At 36.4% G+C, this 22,721-nt stretch overlaps 3 protein-coding genes across 3 annotated transcripts in view; 1 reads left to right on the forward strand and 2 right to left on the reverse strand.

Annotated features, from left to right (window-relative positions):
* The window catches only part of LOC135072602 (phosphoinositide 3-kinase adapter protein 1), a 33,125-nt gene extending 29,761 nt beyond the window's left edge, over window positions 1-3,364 (reverse strand). Inside the window, exon 1 of the mRNA XM_063966591.1 lies at window positions 3,193-3,364. Within this exon, the coding sequence (XP_063822661.1) occupies window positions 3,193-3,196 (4 nt within the window). The 5' untranslated portion in view covers window positions 3,197-3,364. The remainder of the gene's footprint in view (window positions 1-3,192) is intronic.
* Window positions 3,365-5,144: 1,780 nt separating this feature from the next.
* On the forward strand, window positions 5,145-7,351 carry LOC135072956 (J domain-containing protein). Its single transcript, XM_063966963.1, has 3 exons — window positions 5,145-5,282; window positions 5,641-5,742; window positions 5,984-7,351. The coding sequence occupies exons 1-3, from the start codon at window positions 5,196-5,198 to the stop codon at window positions 6,305-6,307; spliced, it is 513 nt and encodes a 170-aa protein (XP_063823033.1). The 5' UTR covers window positions 5,145-5,195; the 3' UTR covers window positions 6,308-7,351.
* An 8,728-nt stretch (window positions 7,352-16,079) lies between these two features.
* LOC135072607 (prolyl 4-hydroxylase subunit alpha-1-like) lies at window positions 16,080-22,196 on the reverse strand. The gene is made up of 11 exons (XM_063966600.1): window positions 21,849-22,196; window positions 21,559-21,704; window positions 21,198-21,354; window positions 20,086-20,267; window positions 19,786-19,916; window positions 19,390-19,511; window positions 19,009-19,162; window positions 18,459-18,683; window positions 18,126-18,185; window positions 17,866-18,031; window positions 16,080-16,500 (listed from the first exon to the last, which is right to left on the reverse strand). The coding sequence occupies exons 1-11, from the start codon at window positions 22,034-22,036 to the stop codon at window positions 16,382-16,384; spliced, it is 1,650 nt and encodes a 549-aa protein (XP_063822670.1). The 5' UTR covers window positions 22,037-22,196; the 3' UTR covers window positions 16,080-16,381.
* Between the last annotated feature and the right edge of the window lie 525 nt (window positions 22,197-22,721).

Raw genomic sequence — 22,721 nt, forward strand, 5'->3', positions numbered from 1 at the left:
TTTGATTGCAGCCTTATTTGAGGTGGAACCTTTGGCGCGAATAACTGTAAGCTGCGCGTAGCTCCCTGCCATGCTCGTGCGCATACGATCTGCACACTAATTATCAGGTTAATGGAATACAGTTTGAGAATTGTAGAAATCGTAGAATTGTCACTGAAAAAGTTGCTTGATTTGGACTAAATCCACCGGAATGTGACTGCCTACATAGGTATTATAAGTCCACCCTGTCTATAAAATTGGTAACTCTCTTAAGAAATTACTAACTACATTTATTTCATAGGTGTGTCTTTGAAACGGTCTATTCCACTTTGATCACCTGGCTTTGATCATTCATGTACAAACATACCTAGGTGTTGTCGTTAGAGATCGAGTCATAGCAAACCTACTTACGAGTATTTCTAGATGAGTTGTCCCATTAGGGTCCATATTCGGTTGCATAAAAAATATTGTCATAATTTAAGAGTGCATAAAGTTTTTTGGCATACTCATCATTTCGCATAACGTTCATACAGAATAATTCATAAGGCATATTTTTTTTGCCATAACCACTTTTATTATAATAATATTTTAGTATATATTTTTTCTGTATACTTGTTTTTTTAATAACGATTTCTAGGTATAACATTTATTGGCATCTAAACCAATGCCATAAATATTACCATTCATAATATACAAAATACCATAATTTTAACAAATATGAAATATAAAAATGTTATAAGTTAACAAATATAAATAGACAAGCAAGCATGCAAGCAAGCAGCAAGCATGCAATCAAACAGCAAGGAAGCATGTAAGCATGCATGCAAGCAAGGATGCAAACAAGCAAGCCTGCAAGCAAGCAGCAAGCAAGCAGCAAGCAAGCAGCAAGCAAGCAGCAAGCAAGCATGCAAGCAAGCAGCAAGCATGCAGCAAGCACGCAAGCACGCAAGCATGCAAGCAAGCAGCAAGCAAGCATGCAAGCAAGCAGCAAGGAAGCATGCATGCAAGCAAGCAAGCATGCAAGCAAGCAAGCATGCAAGCAAGCAAGCATGCAAGCAAGCATTAGGATTGCCTTATCTCCGGCGCTGCGGGAAGTGCGGTCCTTCCGCTCTGGCGTAACATATACCCGGCATACCATGCTCGCTTCCGCAGCTTCGGCTTGCTGGTCGCCTTCGGCGACCAGCCTCAGCCGCTCCAGCTCGCACGGCTGCCGGATATATGTTACAGCGAGCGAGGACCGCACTCCCTCCGCGCCTCCGGCTTTTAAATTACACTCTAGTATAGGGCAGACTAGTACCACGTGGAAGAGACCACGGCCAGTCGGGATCAACATAATTTCAGACCAGGCAAGCTTAATGTTGTAAAAGAAATGTGGACTGTATAATATGTGCGTTATAATAGATAAGAGGGATTCAAGATCAAACAGAATGTAGTTTCACGAGCTTATGTTTTCTAAGAAACAGGTCAAAAATTAAGAACAAAAATGACAATGATACAGAGAATTTAGTTTTTGCAAATCTATAGGCCGAAAGAGTATAAAGGTGGAAGGAGGATCGTTCGCAACATCACAAATACATAATTATTTACTCTTCAATGTTGGTTGCTCTTATAGACAATATTTATGACTTTAAATGTTATAAATAATTAAATTATGTTTATAGTATTTTATTAAAAACAAACTTTATGTATATAAAAATTATGTTCTTTACATTTATGATTATTTAAATTATGGTATTGAAAATTAGAGAAAGTTATTATTATGCCTAAGAAACCATTATGCATTTAGAAAACTATGCATATCAAAGTTTATGCGAAAAAACTTTATGCAAATACTGTTATACCAAACTAAATTATGATGAAAAATGTTATGCGTCTAAGAGGGCACCCGTCCCATTACGTGATAAGTAGGTATAGTCTTAAAACAGATAAGTACGAGTAAATATAGGATACGACTGAAATAAAAAGGTACAAGTAAGCACCTACTTTTCATATTTTTGTTTCCTTTAAGAGGATCAAAGCCTTATTGTGGGTTCATAAAGCTTTACGCAAAAACAATGAGTGGGGAACGAGTTTTTATCTTCTTTTATTCCCCTAAAGTCGCTATAAAATATTAATATAAGTAGAATAGGTACATTTAATGACTGAAAAACAACATTATTTTAGGCCTTAAATATTTAAAGCACTAGGTGCTTTTAATAAATTACTGTTTGTATTCTTTCTCAATAAAATTTAAGTATATATGTATGTATAGGTGTAGGTAAGTAACTAAGTAGGTATATAAGGTATTAATTACAGTTGATATACGATATGAAAAAATAAAGTGTTTATTCTGCAGAGTTTTCAGTAATAATAAACATTATTACAATCTCGAGTGCTTTTAATATCTGTCGCTCGCGGCATTCGCCCTTTTATTAGATTCTGTATTAAATTACATCGTTTTGGTTATATCGTTGTCTGTAGGTAGGTACGTATTACATTAAATTCCTTTCTGACACAATAGATCTAAACATTTCACAAATAATTTAACCTAAGATTTCGTAAATAAGAAAACTTAAAAATAACGACATCTAAGGTTAACATGCCAAGCAGATATGTAAAATATTTTATTCAATTATAAATGATTTCATAAGAAAAAGTTGCGTTTTTTCAGGAGCGTTCTTCATTATTAATCACAATATATTAATGAAGAAAATAAACCTTATTTTTATTTTGACCTCCACCCACCGACGCAATAATGAAATGAATGACACACCTTCGGAGTAGATAAAAGATAAAAATAGGTGTAGTAGTAGTAGGTAAAGTGTTACACGGTAGTTCTGCAGATAGACCTAGTATTCATAGTAATAGTATACCTAGTAGTGGCCGGTGTTTGTTTACACGTAGGTAGGTATAAAATTATGTTAAACTTTTAAAATTAACTTTTGGATGTTCAACCATTACCTAAGTACACACTTTTAATAAAAACAATGTCAGTGTACTTCAAAGTGTTAGTTCCATAAACCACCACCAAAGATTCACCCATCGCCTCGGAGAAATGTAAAACAAGGCATTAGAGATTAGAAACACAACTCCAGCGCACCCCTGAAGCAATTAAATGAATCTCAACAAAAAATTAGAGGTTGACAAACTTTCGGCGAAGACACGGCTCGAATAGGAAATGTGGGAACGTAGCTCGGAGGTATTGTTGTTAGGCATTCATATGCCAGCGCTCACCCATCGCCGGGACATCCGCCGATACTTCCGCTGCCAAAGATGGTGGATCTTGCGGGGTCTAGTTCGTTGACAGCCACTAACGACCTCTACAACACCAAAACATGGCTGCACTATTGTCGACGAACGCACGCGCAGGCGACCGACGCGCGCGCTCTCCGGAGAGGCCGCAGAGTCTCGTGAACTTGCGACCAGCGCGACTTCTGAGCTATTTTTGATGCAAAAGCGTGTTGGGACGCCAATGTCTAGAGCATGCACGGAATATGCAATGTCGTCAGCCTTCGGGTATCCGAGCGTATGCTCGAGAGCCGATTTCTGAAGAGACTGTACCTATAGGAGACAACAAAACGGCCTACTTAGAGTGCCTATTTACTTACATTAGTTACATTAAACTAAGTAAGTGATAAGTATTTTCACTGATAAGATTCAACATCGAAGTCGCACACATAAAAATTATGATAAGTATTATGATCTTCTTGTTAAATTATGCTTTGGGTAATTGTTAGTAAATATTCCAACTTAATTCTTCCTTATAAATAAATAATAAACATACCTATTTAATAACTCATTATTTATTGCATTTTATGAGCGACTCTACATTGTGAAATTTCACAGTAAGCATTGTGTTTCTCGTAAATATTGTAATAATGACGTACTCGTATGATAAAGTATTCAGGCATCTATTTATTGCGGCACTTATATTCTACTCTTTGTAGAGTTCCATAACAAAAAGCAAAATTTGTAAAAATCTCACGAATTCGAGAGTACAATCACAGCGTTAATAATTTCACTGTACTAATTAAGCGACTCTACATAAACCGTGAAAGTACGGTGAATTAAATTTGTTTTTGGTGAAATAAACAAAAATTATGATAATAATTTCCGAAAAAAAAAAACAACTTTACATATCATACAAAAATCATAAAGTTGAATAAATTCTGCAAAATGAAGCGAATGCGTAGTAGAGACACTGTAACCTTGTGTTCAAATTGACCGCCAGAGGCGCGTTGTAGCCATCGATCGATGTTACTCGCTTGCGTTTTCGTTCAGAAATGGTGCGTCTCTACATTTTTCATTTTTAAAGACATTTTAATTGTTGATGCACAGTAACACGATACATTTACGCTAGTTTAAATAACGAGAATGCTTTAGCTTATTAAACTAACGTATATTATAAGAATTTGTCATTGATTTTAACTCTACATAGGTTTAGCTTTAATGTCTGTTTCTGAACGGGCGGTCTTTATTGATCGAACGATAATACCCATTCGCTCATTCGCTCATAGTGTTGTAACTACTATTTTATTGCACGTTGTTAGTGTGCAAATATAGGTATAATTTTGGTCTCGTTATCATAATTAACATCACTTCTACTATGCTAGGGTTGAGAGAAGTTGACTCTATTATTGCACTAAAAGGAGAGATTATTAACTAAATATCAAGTAAGTCTAGCTAAAGAGGAATTGCATTACTTCTTTTAGTAAACGCATAAGTTGAAAAACATCTAGGTCTCTATTATTTTCTTTAGAAATATTATAAAGACTAATAATAACAATAATTATAATAAGTACTAATTAGTTAATTTTATTAACAATCCAACACTTGAAAGTGTACTGACGGGCTTAGTACTTCACATAACATTTATGTATTTCATTTAATATACGTTCCAGTAGATTGAAAAACATAACTTGTTGTCGACTCTACATTAAGTAAGGACGAGATAAAAATAGATGCACCATATAGCTAGATACATAATATTTAAAATGTTCAATAGCAGCATTAGATTACAAGCTCTTAACAACTATTAGGCAAGTTATAATAATAGTCACAATTATTAATAATCCTCATTATTATAACTACCAGCAGCACTAACTGAATGAATGAACCAGTTTGTCTCTGTGCGCTTAATGCGAATGAATGAAAGAGAATGAATTAGAATACTACACAAAACACACACACGCTTAGCGTTAGTATCTGTTGGGGTTTTGCAAGGGAGGGTCGTGACAATGACGGGGGTGGATGAAATACTAAATTATCAACGGAACCCGGACGACGACTACTACGCACTGCTGGGGTGTGATGAGAATTCTACTGTGAGTGTTAAATTTTGCCATTATTTCTAACTTTAAGCTAACTATAAAATGCAATAAACATTAAACTTGATTTAAAAAATCTGTATCGATTGCCCAGTGACCTTAATATTTTCGAGGCCCTAGAGTTGACCTACATTACAACCTTTCTTTTTCTTAAATTAAGTGTGAACGCGAATGCTTGAGTTAAACCTGCATTTGAGCTCTATCATTTAGGAAAGCCCCGTTGTAATTATTTTACCTGTTTGTGTCACTTAGTGCGTCACTAACATTGAGTTGGCCGTTCTTCGAAGTTGCGCGAGGGAATTTACTAAGATTATTTATGATTCTGGGTGTTAATTAAGCCGTGAATTGTTTGCAGATTGAGCAGATCACCGCCGAGTACAAGATTCTGGCCTTGCAGCACCATCCCGACAAGAACAACGGCGATAAAGATGCTGAAGCTATATTCCAGAAATTGAAGGTCGGTGTTTTAATTCGCAGCAACATATATTTTTAAGAGTAATATCCATATAACAGTAGAGTACAATAGCGGACTTAATTCCAAAAGCGATCTCTTCCAGACATCTTAAAAAGTTTAAGACTCACAGTTTGTTATTGCGTTGTATAGTAAGTCTTAGGTCTCAAGTCTCCTATCATTTATATAGTTTAAGTATCCTCGGCGAATTTCAACCCTCAAAATAACAATGAAATCTTACCCTCAGGACGCTAAGGAGACGCTGTGCGACCCGGGCAAGCGCGCTCTCTACGACAAGTGGCGTCAGAGCGGCATCGCCATGGGCTACAAGCAGTGGCTGGGCATGAAGGACCACGTGCAGCAGTCCATGCACTGGTCCAAGCCGAACACCAAGGATCGCATGCTGGAGGGCGAGCCAGGTAAAGCCTCCGGGCCCTCCAGCCTCGGCCCAAGCAACTCCGCCGCTCGCCGCGCCTCCGAGGGTGGCGCCGCTCTCTGGGGACGCTGGGGCGGAGGCAACCAGGAGCCCCCGTCTGAAGTCATCTCCAAATTCCGCAACTATGAAATCTAAATTTCATAAAACAGTTGCGACTTTCTCCCATCCTACTTATGTTGATTCAGGGGCGTACTTTCTTCGCTTTTGTTTTGTTATTATTGCTAAGAGGTTATTTGTGCCCTGACCTCTTGCATTATTATTTAAACGTACTTATGTAATTTTCGATATCGGTGTCAAAAATTATATAAACAATGTACCTTCCTTGTCACAATAATATTATTGTGATATACTTATACCAGGCTGTTATATCAAATGCCATTAAACTTATTGATGTTTTTAAATCTTAAATAAGCGTAATTAATGTTTAGTAAGTAATTAGTTGTAATACGGCACAATATTCATCAGGTCAGCTCAGAACGTAACTCGAATGTAACTCGGTATCTACTTTTGAAATTTTCAGTGTTTGATGTTTAATGATAAGTAACATTTATTCTGTTGTTAGCGTAAGATCGACGTAGACGCCCCGGTTAGTGTGACGTAGTGTTTGACACTTGTGTAGCCCCCTAGCCGTAAGCTCTGCACATTCCTGATAAACTTATGAGTCTGATTAAACATTTCTGCTGTAGAACAATATGTTAGAAACTATTAAGGAATCTCTATGATGTTTCGAAGATTATATTTTTGAATCCTATTTTATAACTATTTATCTTACTATAAGTATTATATTATTTTAAATGAAATGGAGGATATAATGGATATTGTTGTGAGATGTATACAGGGTATAGCGAGGCAGGCTTGGTTTTTGTTTGTGTTATTAACCTTGACAAACTACTTTCTAATACCTTAGTAATACTTAATTTACTGACTGTTCCGACGTTGGTGTTGTGTTCCCCGACTCTAATAGTTATTAGTATTATAGGATATTATGTGTTAAATGTTTAACAGTATTTACTTTGGATGTTTAAAATATATAACATAAATGTTACAAGTAGAGAATTTTTAAATTTAATATTTATGTCGATGAGAATCTCTTTAACAAAATCAATGCCAAATAAGTAATCATGATGTTTTTACTTTTGATGTGATTATAATCTGTGAAACAATAAATGGTCAATAAATTATTGTTGTTTTATTTAGCACCATGTTTCACTTAACCTTTGACTCATTTCAGCCAACTTTACAATATTGCATTTGCTGTTCGCGAAAGGATAGTATTAATTATAGTAGGTTAGTATGTAGTTAGCTACGACTACGACTCCTTACTACGAAAAGCTACAGCTATTTAAGACTCGATTTATTTCCCACTGGGCAATATTTGAACCTTTAATAAGCACGTGTAGGAGAGAAGCAATAAGTGTAGGGTAGGTTCTAATGCATTGGGATCGTATGGTGACTCCAGCATACAGTGATAGATAAAGTAACTGGATGATTTAATAGAATATAATATTATTTTATTGCTATTTTTGTGCACAGTTTGCAGATAAAGGTTTAAAGGTATACAATTCGATACGACAGATTAAACCTACTCATATCGAGCATGAAATACTTAATTGTACCTACTTAATTGATGAAATGAAAAGGTTTTTTCATTAAAGTGCAATCTTACCTATATAAAAGAAGATTCAGGTTTAGTTTTACCCTAAACAAAGACCTAGGACTAGGATACTTACGCCCGTATTCACAAACGATTCCTTGCATAAGTGAAGCGGCAAAGGTGCACAGCGTTGAATAGAGCTCTGTGATTGGTTCGTGTGTCACCCTGTGCGTCCATGCGCACTGTGAGATCTTATAGTAATGTTTGTGAATACGGGCGTTTATTAACGCACAAGTTTATTCTAGCGGTATTTAATCTTGTCCCAAGGTTAACGAGAAAGAAAAAATTGAAAAAATGGAGGTCACCTTGTGAGGCAGGACCACAACCTTGTTTAGGTCCTAGATCAAGGACAAATCAACAAAACAAACTGGATGTCTGGCTCTAGTTTTGATAACAAATCAATAATTCAGAGCGATGCGCGATGGCCGCTATTTTTAAAAATGTAGAGAGCCAGACTTTAAAAATAATTTGCGCCAACCAATGGACCCCAAACAAAATTGTAAATAAATTGTCTTTGTACGATAAATATCGATTTAATCGGGGATTAAGCTGTCTTAGTGAAGCTGAACTATATTTCAGTCTGCAATCAAATATAGGTTTAGGTATTCAAGTTAAAGACATAGACAGTTCATGGACAGGAATTATTGTTTGAAAGATTCCCAGTATCTATTCTATTGGTGGTTAATACTTATTAAATCGGGCTTAAGTATTTATTCGTAAAAAATATAACATACCTGCTTGTTGGTCATCGAATCGCGAATGTAGAACAAAGTGGCACAACATCATCAGTACATTTCAGAGGAAATGTTATGTAAACTTGTCGCGTGTCACACACATCGAAACGAAAAAATCAACATTTCCAAGCACCCATCCCGTCCTGTTTAATCATTCCGAGGATTCTTAAGTTGAAAAACAAAATTTTAGCGCGTGCTGTATGTAAGTACGTATGCAAATTACGGGAAAACATTTTCAATGTAGACTACCAATAATAAGGCTCATACACAGTATCAATTTGAACTCTACAAATGTAGAGTCAAATGACTATTTTTTCAATTTTTTCGTTTTATTCATTGCAATTAACAATATTGAAAATGTATTCTACAATGTAGGACTGTAGAGCATTTTTATACTTATTTAAAAGTATGCGAATCGCAGTGGATTTGTTGTGAGATTATTCGTCTTAGTGAGATTTTTGAGTCAATTTGTACTATTTATCGTTTTTAGTTTTATAATATGATTAACTAGCTTTTGCCCGCGGCTTCACCCGGGTGAAATTTAGTTTGTCACATATCGTCATAAATTATAGCCTATATGTTATTCTGGGTTACAATAAATCGTGACTAATTCACGTGATCGTTTCGTCAAGTCCCGAAATCAAACAGAAAAGGAGTTTGGATGTTACTTTTTCGACCGTAATAGATAACGAACCCGACGCTCATAATAATTATTACATTATCTCAAACACGGACAACGGCTCCTCAAGGTAAACACTATAGTAAGTATACCTTATTAGGTTGCAGTAGGCGCTATTTTACAACAAAAACCTTAAGTCGTCATTTCGTCGTTTAAGTTCTATCACCACGTAAGTCATTTTTAGCAACTTTCAGGAAACGACTTAGACGAAACGACGCGTCTTTCGATTCTCTAGCGAATGGCATCAACATGCCAAAACCGCCAAAAAATGACTTACGTGGTTATAGAACTTAAGCGACGATTTGCAACAAGCCTATATTTGTCACCCTGCACGGTGGTCACATCATTATCTTTATGTAACATAACGTTGCCAGGCGGTCAGCTGTGCAGGGATTCCATTGAGTGGATGTTTACAGTCCGGCTCCGGTTGCGTTGGCCAGTAGCGAACCACTCGGATCACCACCAGTTTGCCACCAGCTCTTGGCTGGATCGAAAGTGACAGTGTTAATTAACCAGTGATAAATAAATCTAATTTAATAATTATTTACTATCTGAAAACAGTGAAGATAGAAGCGAAACAGACTTCAAGATGGACTTATGAAGGTATGACTATGGGTCAATATGACCTACGCTCTCCTTAATTTCAGGTCTACGCATTAGTTTTTCGATGGTAGAGATTACCGTCAATTTTTGAATGAATTGAAACTGATGGATCAAGTACCTACAGCATTATTTTACAAGGGTAATCTGTAAACAATTTGTGTTCTTACATAATTTCTGCATACTCTACCAGTCATCCTTTGGAATATGAAACAACGTAACGCTAGTTCAATGTATTGGTTTACGTTTAGGATTTGCTTAACCATCATTTATGTTAGATTTCAAGTGGACAACTTGAGGAAAAGTAACGCACCTGAGTCTTCAGACTCTGTATGAAAGATAATTATAATTCACTAGCTATTCTTTATTCACATAGCTGTTTTATAATGTCAAAGTATTTCATGTATTTGTAAGTAGAGTGAGTGTAGGTATAGGTAAAATATACATATTGTGATGTTGTTAGTTAATTATACCTAAGGTGCTATTGAAAAACATTTAAATGACTTCAAGAAGAATTTTAAGGACTAAGGCTGAGTTGCACCACCAAACTTTGACAGTAACTATAACGATAACCGGTGGTTTTTGTATGGATTTTGACAGATTTTTGACGTTTGTTACAGTCAAAGTAAGATGGTGCAACCCAGCCTAAATTGTTCAAATGTGCATTCCAAGCAAGTCTCGTTTATTTCTTTAGCTGAAAGTGTTCAAGTCACGTGACGCTGTCCTAATAGATTTACAGGCATAATAGAAAAACATCGTGACTTGACTTAACGTAATTCTCCCTTGACCGTTTTGCCCTGTGGATAATCGGCACTAAGCTCTGAAATCTCTGTTACGAATTTTTGAATTAGGATTTAATTTTTAATTATTTATTTAATTAAGTAGGTCCCATAAGTAGCTTGGCTTTTCCTGGGGCTACAAAAACTTTACTTTTGGTATACTTAGATATTGCAATTCACGAAGGCGAGTGAGCTTTACCTACATATTTGGTGGCTCGATACTGTTCGTTTTTTCAAAAGTTTTGATAGATATTACACTATCATTATGTACTTAGGTACTTGTACACGTACACACACAAGTAAGTAAAGCTCACTCGCCTTTTGTGAGTTGCAAGAACTATAATTATCTGAATTGGTTTCATTACATTGGTTAGCGTAAAAGTATTTTAGTAAGTATATTTTTTCAGGATACATTCTTTCACTAACAAAACACTATCTAAGTAAGCCTAGGGCTCTTTCCCACGACCATCCCGATTTTTGCAGGAACTGTTTTTTTTTTGGAGAATTCTTTATAGAATTTTGTTTTTTAACATTTGCAAAACTGGATTGCCGTGAAAAAAGACTACTACCTTTTGACTTGTAAATTAGTTACCCACCAAAAACATTCTGTAAAAAACTAGCCAAGTCTCGATGGAGCTGCTTGTTTATCTCTAAAAAGTAATGAAATCTAGACAAAGTCGTGCCAAGTCTATGGTTCCTTACTGCGATTTCTTTATTATTATAGTTAATGTTGTGTGACTTGGCCGTTGAAGGGTGACAAAACCAGGTGCTCCATGACACCATTGCACCAATCTGTCGTCAGAACCGCTACCCATTGACGATGGAAAATTGCCACTTGGAAAACGATAACCAGTCAATTGTAGCTTTAGTAAAGCTGCGTATTTATAATACTTATGTATGATTATCTTAATAAAGATTGTTCAACGGCCAAGTCACACAACATTAACTATAATAATAAAGAAATCGCAGTAAGGAACCATAGACTTGGCACGACTTTGTCTAGATTTCATTACTTTTTAGAGATAAACAAGCAGCTCCATCGAGACTTGGCTAGTTTTTTACAGAATGTTTTTGGTGGGATTTCACTTCTTTTTGTAGAACGTGGCAAAATTATTTAACGTCGTCGTTTTATCGACATTTTTTTTACGATATTAAACACAAATAAACTCAACGACCTTTAAAATGGACAACGAATCAGAATTGTTTTAATAACATAACCTTAGCGAACCTTACAATATAATAAACGAAATCAACGAAATGCAAATTACACAACATTCAACTTAATTGACGACTTTCTCTAGAAAGGAAAAAAATCTGGACACCGTTTGCTAGTGCTAGCGCCATCTAGCGGTGAGCGATACAGGCGAACACCACGGTGCCGGAGTAGTATTGATTATGAAAGTGGTGTTACTACAGATCTTCGATTTTCCTAGTTTTTATAGTTTTCCCTTTATGTGGCCATTAAACCCTAACTCTGTACCAAATTTCAGCTCTCTGAGTTTATGGGAAGTACTAGTTCTATTTTGATGATCATCAGTGAGTGAGTGAGTGAGTGAGTGTCGTAAATGCGAAACTTTGCTTTCGCTTAACTTCGGAACTAAATGACCTACAGACTTGAAATTTTGGATTTTAAGTATATGATTATAGCTTACTAGATGACGAAAATTTCTGTGTTCTGGTCTTATCCAGAGGTTCTCAAATTGGGGCCTGAAAATGCGGCGAAATGGTTCCAGTAAAGGATGGTACGGCAGTGTTTGCTTCGCGCTCGACTTGGCGGGGGCACTGCCGTGCCCCCAGATACAGGATGTTACTTTGCATCATTGCCATACCTATCACAGAGATAAAAGTAGGAAACAATACCTATATTAAATGCGAAAGTTTGGATGTCTGGATGTCTGGATTTTTGTTACTCTTCCACGCAAAAACTACTGAACGGATTTTGATGAAACTTTACAGTATTATTGTTTATAACCCAGAATAACAAATAGGCTATAATTTATGACGATCTATGACAAACAAAATTTCACGCGGGTGAAGCCGCGGGAAAAAGCTAGTTTCAGATAAACAAGAGACTCCCATAGAAAGCAAACTAAGTTTTTAGTAAATTTTGTTTTGCAGTAGGTTCAAATTGGAATAAACCAATTTTGTCTCGCACGTTCAACAGGCGCAATTGGAATAAATCTAGTGGGCGTCAGCTTTTTACAAAAGTGTCAAAAATAATTTATTTATTTATTTATTTATTTATTAACACCAACAAGACATACACCATTTTAGACAATATTATAAATGCTTATATAATTTTAAAGATTGCAATAGATATTTAAAAATAGAATAAAAAGTAAAAAGTCTCCGTCGCCATCGCCAACAAGTGATGTGCATGTGTAACAATAATTGTGTTTAACCGATTGTCGATAAAATAAAATACTCAAAATTAAAAAATAAAATTTTAGGGCATTCTTTTTTTACTGATTTGTGTTCAGTGTCAGTAAATGTAGTTAACCGTGCATTATGTACTAAACGTCGATAATAGTCACAGAAACATTTTACACCGCTTTACGCTTATAGCTTCAGGATCGAATCCCGCTTAGGGTAAATGTTGGTACGATGGCAAAGATAATTTATTTTATGGGGTCATACATGTTTATATCGATAATATGCTTGTGTAAAGGACATAATAATATCTATATTAATTTAGTACCTATCTATTCAGTCTCAAACTCGTCTCACTTTTATTACTTATTATGTGCTAATACTAAAATTGTAATTGGTGCGACAGTTAGAACCATTCGGTTATTTAAGTCTTGTGAGATTCGAACCTGAGACGACTTTAGACATAATAATATAGAGTTAATAAATTCTTCTCTGAGTATTTTTTGAATAAGTGCAGCAGTCTAATTAAAAGTTGGTATAAAATTGATTAGATGGCAGTAGCCCATTTGGCTTGAAGAAAGTGTGAAGAAAAATATTAAAATGATTTAAAATATTTATAGCTGTAAAATAGAGCATACAGTGTGTGCATTAAATAAGTTAGACTTCTATAATGAACGAGGTGAACGAAGACACTTAAATTGACTTCTCTAATATAATTAAACATACTAGAAACATTATCATTCCATTCACAGACATATAATGTTCCGATCTCCTGAAATAGCGTTTATTCAAGTAAATGTTTGAAACCGACGCTTTTCCGTGAAAACGGAATGCATTCAGGCAACACGAGAAGCCATTTCCAGCAACGACTGACCTTATAACAAAGCGCTATTATTCTGCATGAAATGCAACACCGAAGGTTAACCCAATGCACAACGTGATAAGACTCAATATCGGTCCTATATCGTCGCTTAGTTATTAGAAAATATTTGTCCAATATTGTATTAGCCTAGGCGCAGACTTTTAGTTGGCCGATAGTCGGTCGGGCTGTTAATCAGTAGGACGGAGATGTATGAAAGTGCGCACATTACACCGAATTGGTATCGGCCGATACTTCATACAAATTAGAATCGGGTCCAACTATCGGCCAACTAAAAGTCGATGGTCAGCGGCCTAGGCTAAAACTTTCTAGGTTCTTCCAATTCCAATTACAACTTCAATGGTCGAGCTTTCAACTTTTATAAGTAGATTTACTTAACATAAACGTAAAAGAGTAATTTTGTCTTAGAGGACACAATTCAAAACACTTCATCAAGCCCTGTGTACCTACCATGAGTTTACGTTAGGTGTGCTCGCTAGCGAAAACGTCAAAAATCTCTATGGAGATTTTGTTTCTTGAAAGTAGCCGCTAGGGGCGCTGCACAATATGTCATACAATTGATGTCATTTTTTTACGCAGTCGCTAGCGAGCACACGTAACGTAAACTCATGGTAAGCACACTGAAAACCCTGGTGGGTTTTCAATTTACCGTAAAATTAGATTTTCAGCAGCTTTGAAATCGATAAAAGTTGGACAATTGAGTTCGCTAACTAGATTAGTGGGGTCCTTTGCCATAGAAAATCTATGGAGTAGCGTTTTAGCAACTCATGTAATACTAATTATAATTTAAGGGTAGGTAAACGCAAATCCGTTCGGAAAGACTTAATTGCCCGCGGCTTCACCCGCGTAAATTTAGTTTTGTGATTGATCATCATAAATTATAGCCTAAGTATATGTTATTCTGTGTTATAAACAATAATACTGTAAAGTTTCATCAAAATCTGTTCAGTAGTTTTTGCGTGAAAGAGTATAGGATGTATGTATGTAGTATGGATGTTTGTATCCATTTTTAAGGATCTTTTGTAGTACCTACAATCATAATTTCGATAAGTATAAGTAGGTACTTAGTATGCAGTCTAGTTTGGCATTCGAAACGAAGAATTCAAGACAAGAGGAGCAGTCTAAGAGTGTTTCATAGCAAACACAGTAGTGTGCAATGCTAAGTTGGGACATGCATGTACTTACTTTGTTTGTTCTGGAGTATTCTACCAAACAGCACTTCTGTTCGAAGAACCAACAAACGTGAACAAAGAAGACTTAGGGTAATGTATAAACAACAGGAATGTTATGTACAGTATACAGATAATTCTATATGTAACGTTTTTGTTGTCTTAAATTGCTCTCCGCACAACGTTCACTGAAGCAGATTGAAGACAGATTGAAGATATAAAAATTGAGATTTTAGTTAAATTTAGTTTATATTATGTAGATGATTATCTAAATAATATGATTCTAGCCACGTAAGATTCGTGTTCACTTGACTATCTTAATTTCTCAACGATATTAAAATCAAGTATTTATTATTAAAAGCATAGCCTTGTTTGTAAAACTGCAAAACTAGACTTTTGCCCGTTTTCAGCATCAATCCCTAATTTTTAAGTGACCCCTATGGTAACACTTAATAGGAATTTTGTCATCATAGGGGTCACTTAAAAAATAGGGATTGATGATCGAATCCAACTCGCGAGCCTTGACAGGAATACGCTGGTTAAGACGGCCCTTTATAAGGCTTGGGAGCCTGCGGGTGACGAGCTATTTGACGTAGAGAGGGTTATTAATTATACGTGCATTTTCTACTTTGTCGAAGATAAACACGAGAACGGTTTGTTCAAAACATATGAATTTGGTCTTATTGAATGCAGGCTTAAGTGCCCTTCAACCGCCATGAAGACCGCTTTTCGATAAGGTAAGTCCTTTACGCGGTATAACCGGAAAACCGAAAAAACGCCCCTTTCGAGGGCCCCACAACTTAAGCACAACTCCGTCGAAGTCGAAAACCTAGGAGAGTGTTAATGGGCAACCAATGAAGCCATTTAATTCTTCTGGCCTATTAGACATTTGAAATTTTCATAGATGATGTACCTAAGTAAGTACTTATTTTCTGTTGCCACTTAGCAACAAATACTAAAAAGAGACCAAAAATGACAGTTTTTTAAAATAATTTTTTGCTCTAAAATATTAATTAATTCATTCAATTCATTACAAGTTTGTATAGAAAACTTAGTACGCGAGTCCGACTTACCCTTGTCCTGAAATTGTGTTTTGCAAACATTTGCTATCCGTAAATTGCTTTTTTATGTTAATTGACGTACCTACCTACCTATCACTTACTTTCTTATAACGGCTGAACAAATAACTATGAGGCAAAGTATTGCATTAGTATCAAGTGTTTATTGTTATTTTTAATTAAGTAAGACTCATTATGCTACCTGTATGAATTCATAATAAATAAAATAAAATAATTTAGTTATTAGTTAGTAGCATATTACGTACTGTTAATATATTTTGTTATATTATCTGTGACTCGTTGGAATAGGTTTTGGAAGCTTGCGGAGGATTCCTTCCTCTTGGTACTCCAGGGTACAAGGCTTCAAGAACTCTTGTGAGCGCTCGTGGATCCATTTGTTTGAGACTGTAAACAAGTAATATATTAAATCAGAATGGTAATGGAAAATTATGAATTTCTATTAATATTGATAGCTAGAGTTTTCTCGCAGAAATGTTCCGAAGTAGGGAATGTAATCTCGTTCTCGCGAGATCTCGAAATGAGCGAGATCTTGCAGTAATGTTATTCATAAACTCGCGGGATCTCACTTGAGCACCAATCTCGCGAGATTTGCATTCCCTATTCCGAAGCAAAAGCTCTTAAAAAACTTATAGGCACTTAAGTTATTTTATTGTAATAGGAGTTATTTTATTATTGCTGTGACTTTTCAAGATATAAGCAGTTTTCCTTATATTATCGTGTTTTCCCAACTCATTTCCCAACCTATTTTAATTTATGACCTTCTGCAGGTTCGTTTAAGCAATTTTTTTATGTGACAGGAGGCAAACAATTTATTGAGGTACAACTCTTATAGTCCTTGTTTACAGCGCTATTGTTGTGGCTATTGGTGCTATAGAGGTCAGAACCCATTTGAGCAATTATAGACTTTTAAATCGTTGGCATCCTTTAAAACTAAGAGTCTACTCATGATACATGGTACATTCTCTGAATATAAGACAAATCCAATGAGTTTTTTTGTCTTAATTTTACTATTTATTTGTATGTACCTATTAGTGTGCTCTTAGAAAGAGTTTAGAACGTTGTACAGTACAGCACTTCAGATTATACATTTTTGTTGCAGAATAACACCTACATCGAAATAAGATGCCACAGTGTTAAGTTTGATGTGCTGTCGTCTGTACAAAATTTTAATTTTTGAAATTTAACTCATTGGATTTGTCTCATATTCAGGAAATGTACTATGTACCATGAGTAGAGTCTTCGTTTAAAAGGATGCCTGTATAATGTGACGCTGTATGCCGCGCCGCGCAGCGCCGCTCAAGTGCGGCTTGGCCTTAGTGGCTCATATTCATTGGGTGTTCGGATAGCTCGCATAAATTTAAGGTGCGGGAGATTTTCGTCACGCAAGCCATATTAGCCATAGCGCTATTATTACCGCATTTGGGGAACTATTTCACTAGATAGACGATTTGGTATGCGTTAGGTATACTTTACGTTTCCTTTGGCAGTTGCTTTGCGATTGTCTAATCAGATGTTCCCCCATCCTATATGTATTTGAACGAGTAATCGATTATAGTTGTTGCAATTCACGAAAGCGAGTGAGCTTTTACATGTGTGGTGGCTCTTTACTGTTCGTTTTCAAAAGTTTTGATAGACATTACACTATCGTTATGTGCACACAAGTACCTAAAGCTCACTCGAATTCGTGAGTTGCAAGAATTATAATGAAAATGGAAAGAAATAAGAGTTTAGTAATAAGGCAGGTCTTACCCCACTTGGAGCCTCGCAGCACAGGGCAGGCGGCGTGTCGCGTGGCCAGGTCTCCCTCGCCGGACGGGTGTAGGTTTAGCCAGAACGCCGCCGCGCCTTTCTCGGGGAACACACTGAGTCCCAGCTTCGGAAATACTGTCGCGCCTCCTTGCGCCACGTCTGACATCTGGTAAGTTGAGAGCAGGGTTTCAGGTCAGACAAGGCACGTATTTTATTATTAAACGAGTCTTACGTATGGGTTTGACGAAAAAAAAACTTACATAAAACAATACAGTAGCGATTCTATCTCCATTAGGGTCGTACTCGATAAAATCTTGTTTCTGTAAAAAAATGCGTCTCATTATATTAAATTATAATGATAATAATAAATAAGGCATACGATACATTTTACGACGGCCAAATTTACCCCCACCATGCAATTTTTTGCTAAATAAGTTTGGCGCGGCCTGTACCGTACTATTATTTTGTTTATTGCTATTTTAATACTTTTTCGTGCCATCCCGTGTTACCCCTCTAGAATTTCCGTTTTACCCCTGCGGGGGTAATTACCCCCAGGTTAGGAACCACTGCCCTAAAGCGTTATCCCAACTCACTGTAGAAAAGTCGTAGTGCGCCACATAATATCCCCCGATGCCGTAGTTGACCACTTGCAGGTCCTCGGCCGTGACCATGCTTAGGCCGGTCATGTCGGCTACGCGCTGCGACACGCGAGCGATTACCGGCGACTCTCTATCTTCAAGCCACGCTACCTTGCCGATCCGGTACTTAGAGGGGGCCGGGGCACCATTTTCGCCACTTTTGGTGCCTGCTCGCTGGAACTGTGAGGGAACTTTGTATAAGTTTGAATGTTGCTGGGTACAATTTGTAAAAAAAGGTGTTGCTGCACAAAGTAGGCTAGTCTTGTTTTTATTTGTACAGTTTGTTTGGTTATATCAAAAAATGCTACTAATACAACCAATATGATGGGTCAACAGATTCTTATGTCCCCATTGATCCAATAGTAAAAGTTTTTTATAACCACGTTGTCTTAAAAACGTTCGAAAAATATAAATTGCTTTGTTGGCCTTTTTTAATCAGAAGATATAAAATAAATTATTTATTTATTTCCCCAAATGTTATAAACACTTTAGTAACATTTCTCACCCTAGGCTGAGCAGTAGCTTTTATGAAATCTATTTCGTCGTCACTCATGACGTCATGAAACACGATGACGTCAGGTTGCAAGTAAAGATACTCCATCTTGATTGGGGCTAGCTTCAGGAATGGGTGGTTTTCCGTCAGGTATCTGCATTTTAATCTGGATAGAGAAAAACTTTATTCACATCTGGAAATTGGCATTTCTTTTAGAATTTTGTGAATCCAAGCACCAAAGGTAGGTCAACTCAGACTCAACATTTATGCTGAAAAACAGCCTCAGTATTGAGCTTGAAACCGTCGTCAAAGTGTGACAGTAAAAAATGTTATATTTTTACACTTACGTCGTTACTTGATATAAAATTAAATCTATCAACGTATCATTCTAACCTTCTGGATATTACACCAGGAACTTGCAGCTCACCGCGACATAGAACTTTATAAATCTGCAGCTCTTTTTCGTATTCATCATCGAACACTGGCGATTTTGGTGTTTGTTTTTCTACAACTTCCTAATGAAAAATTATTAAATAGAAATAACTTAAGCCATCAGAATAACATAAACCGAAAATATAATAGGTAGCTAACTTTAGGCAGGATTTTTTTAGCTTTGATTTTATTTGGTTATTTTAAAAAAGCATTGTAACTTAGACTCATTGTTAAACGTCCATCGTACACACAAAGAACAAAAAGAAGGCAACCTTTACGTGACGTGTAAAAGTGCTTTTCCACACCGTATTTTAAAAATTTAGTTGTTGTAACTTTCAGGAATAATCAAATGCTCACCCCGTTCAGCTCCTTAGCTTCCTTTTCAGCGATAATTTTCTGGTAGAGTTTAATGTTCCCGGGACCATGCTGGTATTCTGGATCCAGCTCCACAATCCGCTCAGTCCAGTGCAAAGCACTTTTGGTATCGCCTATAAATAAAAATATTTTTCAGGCCATAACAGGCCATATCGTTTTATAAGAGCCACATAACACAAGTTTGGTTGATTGTTTTTCAATGACAGCAACGCGTTCTGAATACTGTTTTTCGCTCGATTCAGTCAAACGAACTTAAAAAATTGTAAAAAAGTAGACACAAACCGAGGTAATAATGCGAGAGTGCAATATATTCCATGTAGTCGATCACTCTGTAGTCGCTAAGTTCGTCCTTTTCCGAGTATTTCCGTAGCGCCTCTGTCATCCAGGCTAGCGAATTAGTGTAGTCTTGCACTTCATACAGGGCTTTACCTATCTCGAAGCAGTCGCCCGCCGACATCGGTTTACTAATAATAAAAACGAATATTATTTTCTTAAATTATTTCATGTCATATATAAAAAAAAATTCATGAATAAGTAGATCTAATGCATGACATGCATATGACTGAACTCTTTATGTGCCACCATAGCGAGGAAGATTTTTAAAAACGTGATACCTAGGTACTTATAGCTTTTCTTCGTAAAATAAATCGTATTTCAGTTCAGGTAATCTGGCTAGAAGTACTTACTTACATAAATAGATGTCTTTCGACAATACACAGTCTTTATAAACGTCTTTAATATTATGTAGGTAGGTAACTACCTACCTCATCATTTCAGCCATAGGACGTCCACTGCTGAACATAGGCCTCCCCTAATGCTTTCCATGTTGATCGATTGGTAGCGGCCTGCGTCCAGCGCTTCCCTGCTACCTTTACGATGTCGTCGGTCCACCTGGTAGGTGGACGTCCCACGCTGCGTTTTCCGGTACCTACTTACCTAATAGTAGAAATTATTCTAGGCTAGCTAATAGCCTAAACTAAAATTAAAGTAAGTGTAGGTAGCTACATGAAGAGACAATATTGTTGCCTTAGGTAGTCTCAATAAGGCTTGTTTCACACGTACCACACCCACTCCACACCATTTGCGACATAAAGTGGTCAAGCTGTGAAGTTGTTACGTGTGGATAGTGTCGCTGCGGCTTCTAGCGGTTGGGTTATGGTCTCTACAAAATGTGGATGTGGTTGGATTGTCATGGTTTCGCTGGTGGTTACGTTGTGGTTGCAACGTGGCTGCGGGTGGCCGATAGTGACGGCTAAATGTGGTCCGTGTGATTAAACTATCAATTCTAATACAAATTAGCGTACGTCCACGATTTGAGGTTGTGGTACGTGTGCAACAAGCTTGAAACTTGTTGCAATTTATTTTTGGAAATAAATTATCAAATAAATACTTGCCTGTAAACCACGCCGTTCAACAGCCCCTCTGATAAATCCTGAACATTAAGTTCATATGTTTCTTGAAGTCGCGTCAGTGCTTCAGCAGCGCCTGTCAGATCTTCTAATACGGGATACTTCAAATCCTCATGAGTTTTTGCGATAATGTTTGAATTTTCTGTCAAACATTGCATTTAACTTATTTGGTTTGTAAACGTGAATAAACATACAAGTATGAATAATACGAATAAATATCTTGTACCAGACCGGCTTTTGCCCGCGGCTCCGCCCGCGTGAAATTTAGTTGGTCGCAGAAATATCGCTATAAATGGGGATTATGGCTATGAACTCATAAAAAGTTGGTGAACTCCTAGAAACTTACCTGTTCCAATTTGAGAAAGTTGTCTTATTTTCTCCAAATCTTTAGTCAGCCTTTTTATAAGAGTAAATGCGTTGATGGGATTGGCCAAATAGTTTGGAATGTCCGCCATTGCCATTTCATGCTCTTCTTTGTAGAGTTTTAATCGCCTGAAGCGCACAATTAATCAATATGTTAGCCCCTCTGTCGCTCAGAAAAATAATGGGGTTATGAAATACAATTCAAAGTATTTTATGATGTTTTAGGTATTGTCTCCAAAATAAAGGTACTTAATGCTTTATAACACAACCTACTTTTTCAACGTGGACAGCCGCGTTTCCTCAGCCGCGATATACTCATTCACATCGTTTATTATTCTCTGATGTGTTTCTATTAAAGGTTCAACGTCTGATATTGCAGTGAACACTTCGGCTTCACTTCTCGAGAACAAACTCATCCACATACAAAAACACATCAAACACGTAAATTCAAACGATAACATTATTCACGAAAATCTTATTAGAACAGACTTTTTAAAAATATGATTAAGTCGTTATTAATTTATTATCTCGAATTTGGAATGAGGAATTAAACGTAACCATTAACTATTACTTATTAACCACAATTTTATTTACAATTTAATATATGAGGTGTTGATACTAAAATATTCTATTATAGTCTAAAGAATTGAACAAAGAAGATTATTATTTATATCGAGTTTTATTTGACCAGTTGCCATTGTGCTCTGTCGGCCATTAAGCTTAGAGCTCACTGAATTTTGTAGGTGATCTTTAGTCTTATTTTCATTTTACTTTCACTTGTTAATTTCAAGATCTGTTTTTTTGGATGGACAGTCAAAATATCTGTTTTGTTTAAAAAAAGTAGTCTTATAAAAATTTATTCTATAAACTGGCGCCCAACGTGGGGCCGCGTACGCACTTTACGTAGAATCAACGCTTCAATGTTTGATCGATAACTTCACCAACACCGGTTAACGCTATTAGATATTGCTTCTTGTGTTCAAAGAAGATGACTTGTGATAAATTTAAATGTTAAAGATCAAATGGCGACCGAATTGGGAAAGTTGACCCCGCGTAACGGGATAAGGCGAGACAGAAGAAGAATAATTTTAAATGTTTCAAAATAGCTTACCAATCCAACCAATCTTAAATTTTCACCGATTTTAA

This window comes from Ostrinia nubilalis, chromosome 6, assembly GCF_963855985.1.
Source record: "Ostrinia nubilalis chromosome 6, ilOstNubi1.1, whole genome shotgun sequence".
NCBI lineage: Eukaryota > Metazoa > Arthropoda > Insecta > Lepidoptera > Crambidae > Ostrinia > Ostrinia nubilalis.

What these genes read in the sequence shown, in the direction of transcription:
- LOC135072956 (XM_063966963.1), top strand. Translation starts at nt 5,196, where the DNA reads ATGACGGGGGTGGATGAAATACTAAATTATCAACGGAACCCGGACGAC. An exon ending in GGTGTGATGAGAATTCTACT is followed by an intron (nt 5,283 to 5,640) that starts GTGAGTGTTAAA and finishes AATTGTTTGCAG; the next exon opens with ATTGAGCAGATCACCGCCGA. An exon ending in CTATATTCCAGAAATTGAAG is followed by an intron (nt 5,743 to 5,983) that starts GTCGGTGTTTTA and finishes TCTTACCCTCAG; the next exon opens with GACGCTAAGGAGACGCTGTG.
- LOC135072607 (XM_063966600.1), bottom strand. Translation starts at nt 22,036, where the DNA reads ATGTTATCGTTTGAATTTACGTGTTTGATGTGTTTTTGTATGTGGATG. An exon ending in ACTTTCTCAAATTGGAACAG is followed by an intron (nt 21,355 to 21,558) that starts GTAAGTTTCTAG and finishes AATGTTTGACAG; the next exon opens with AAAATTCAAACATTATCGCA. An exon ending in CCTGGTGTAATATCCAGAAG is followed by an intron (nt 19,163 to 19,389) that starts GTTAGAATGATA and finishes TTCTCTATCCAG; the next exon opens with ATTAAAATGCAGATACCTGA.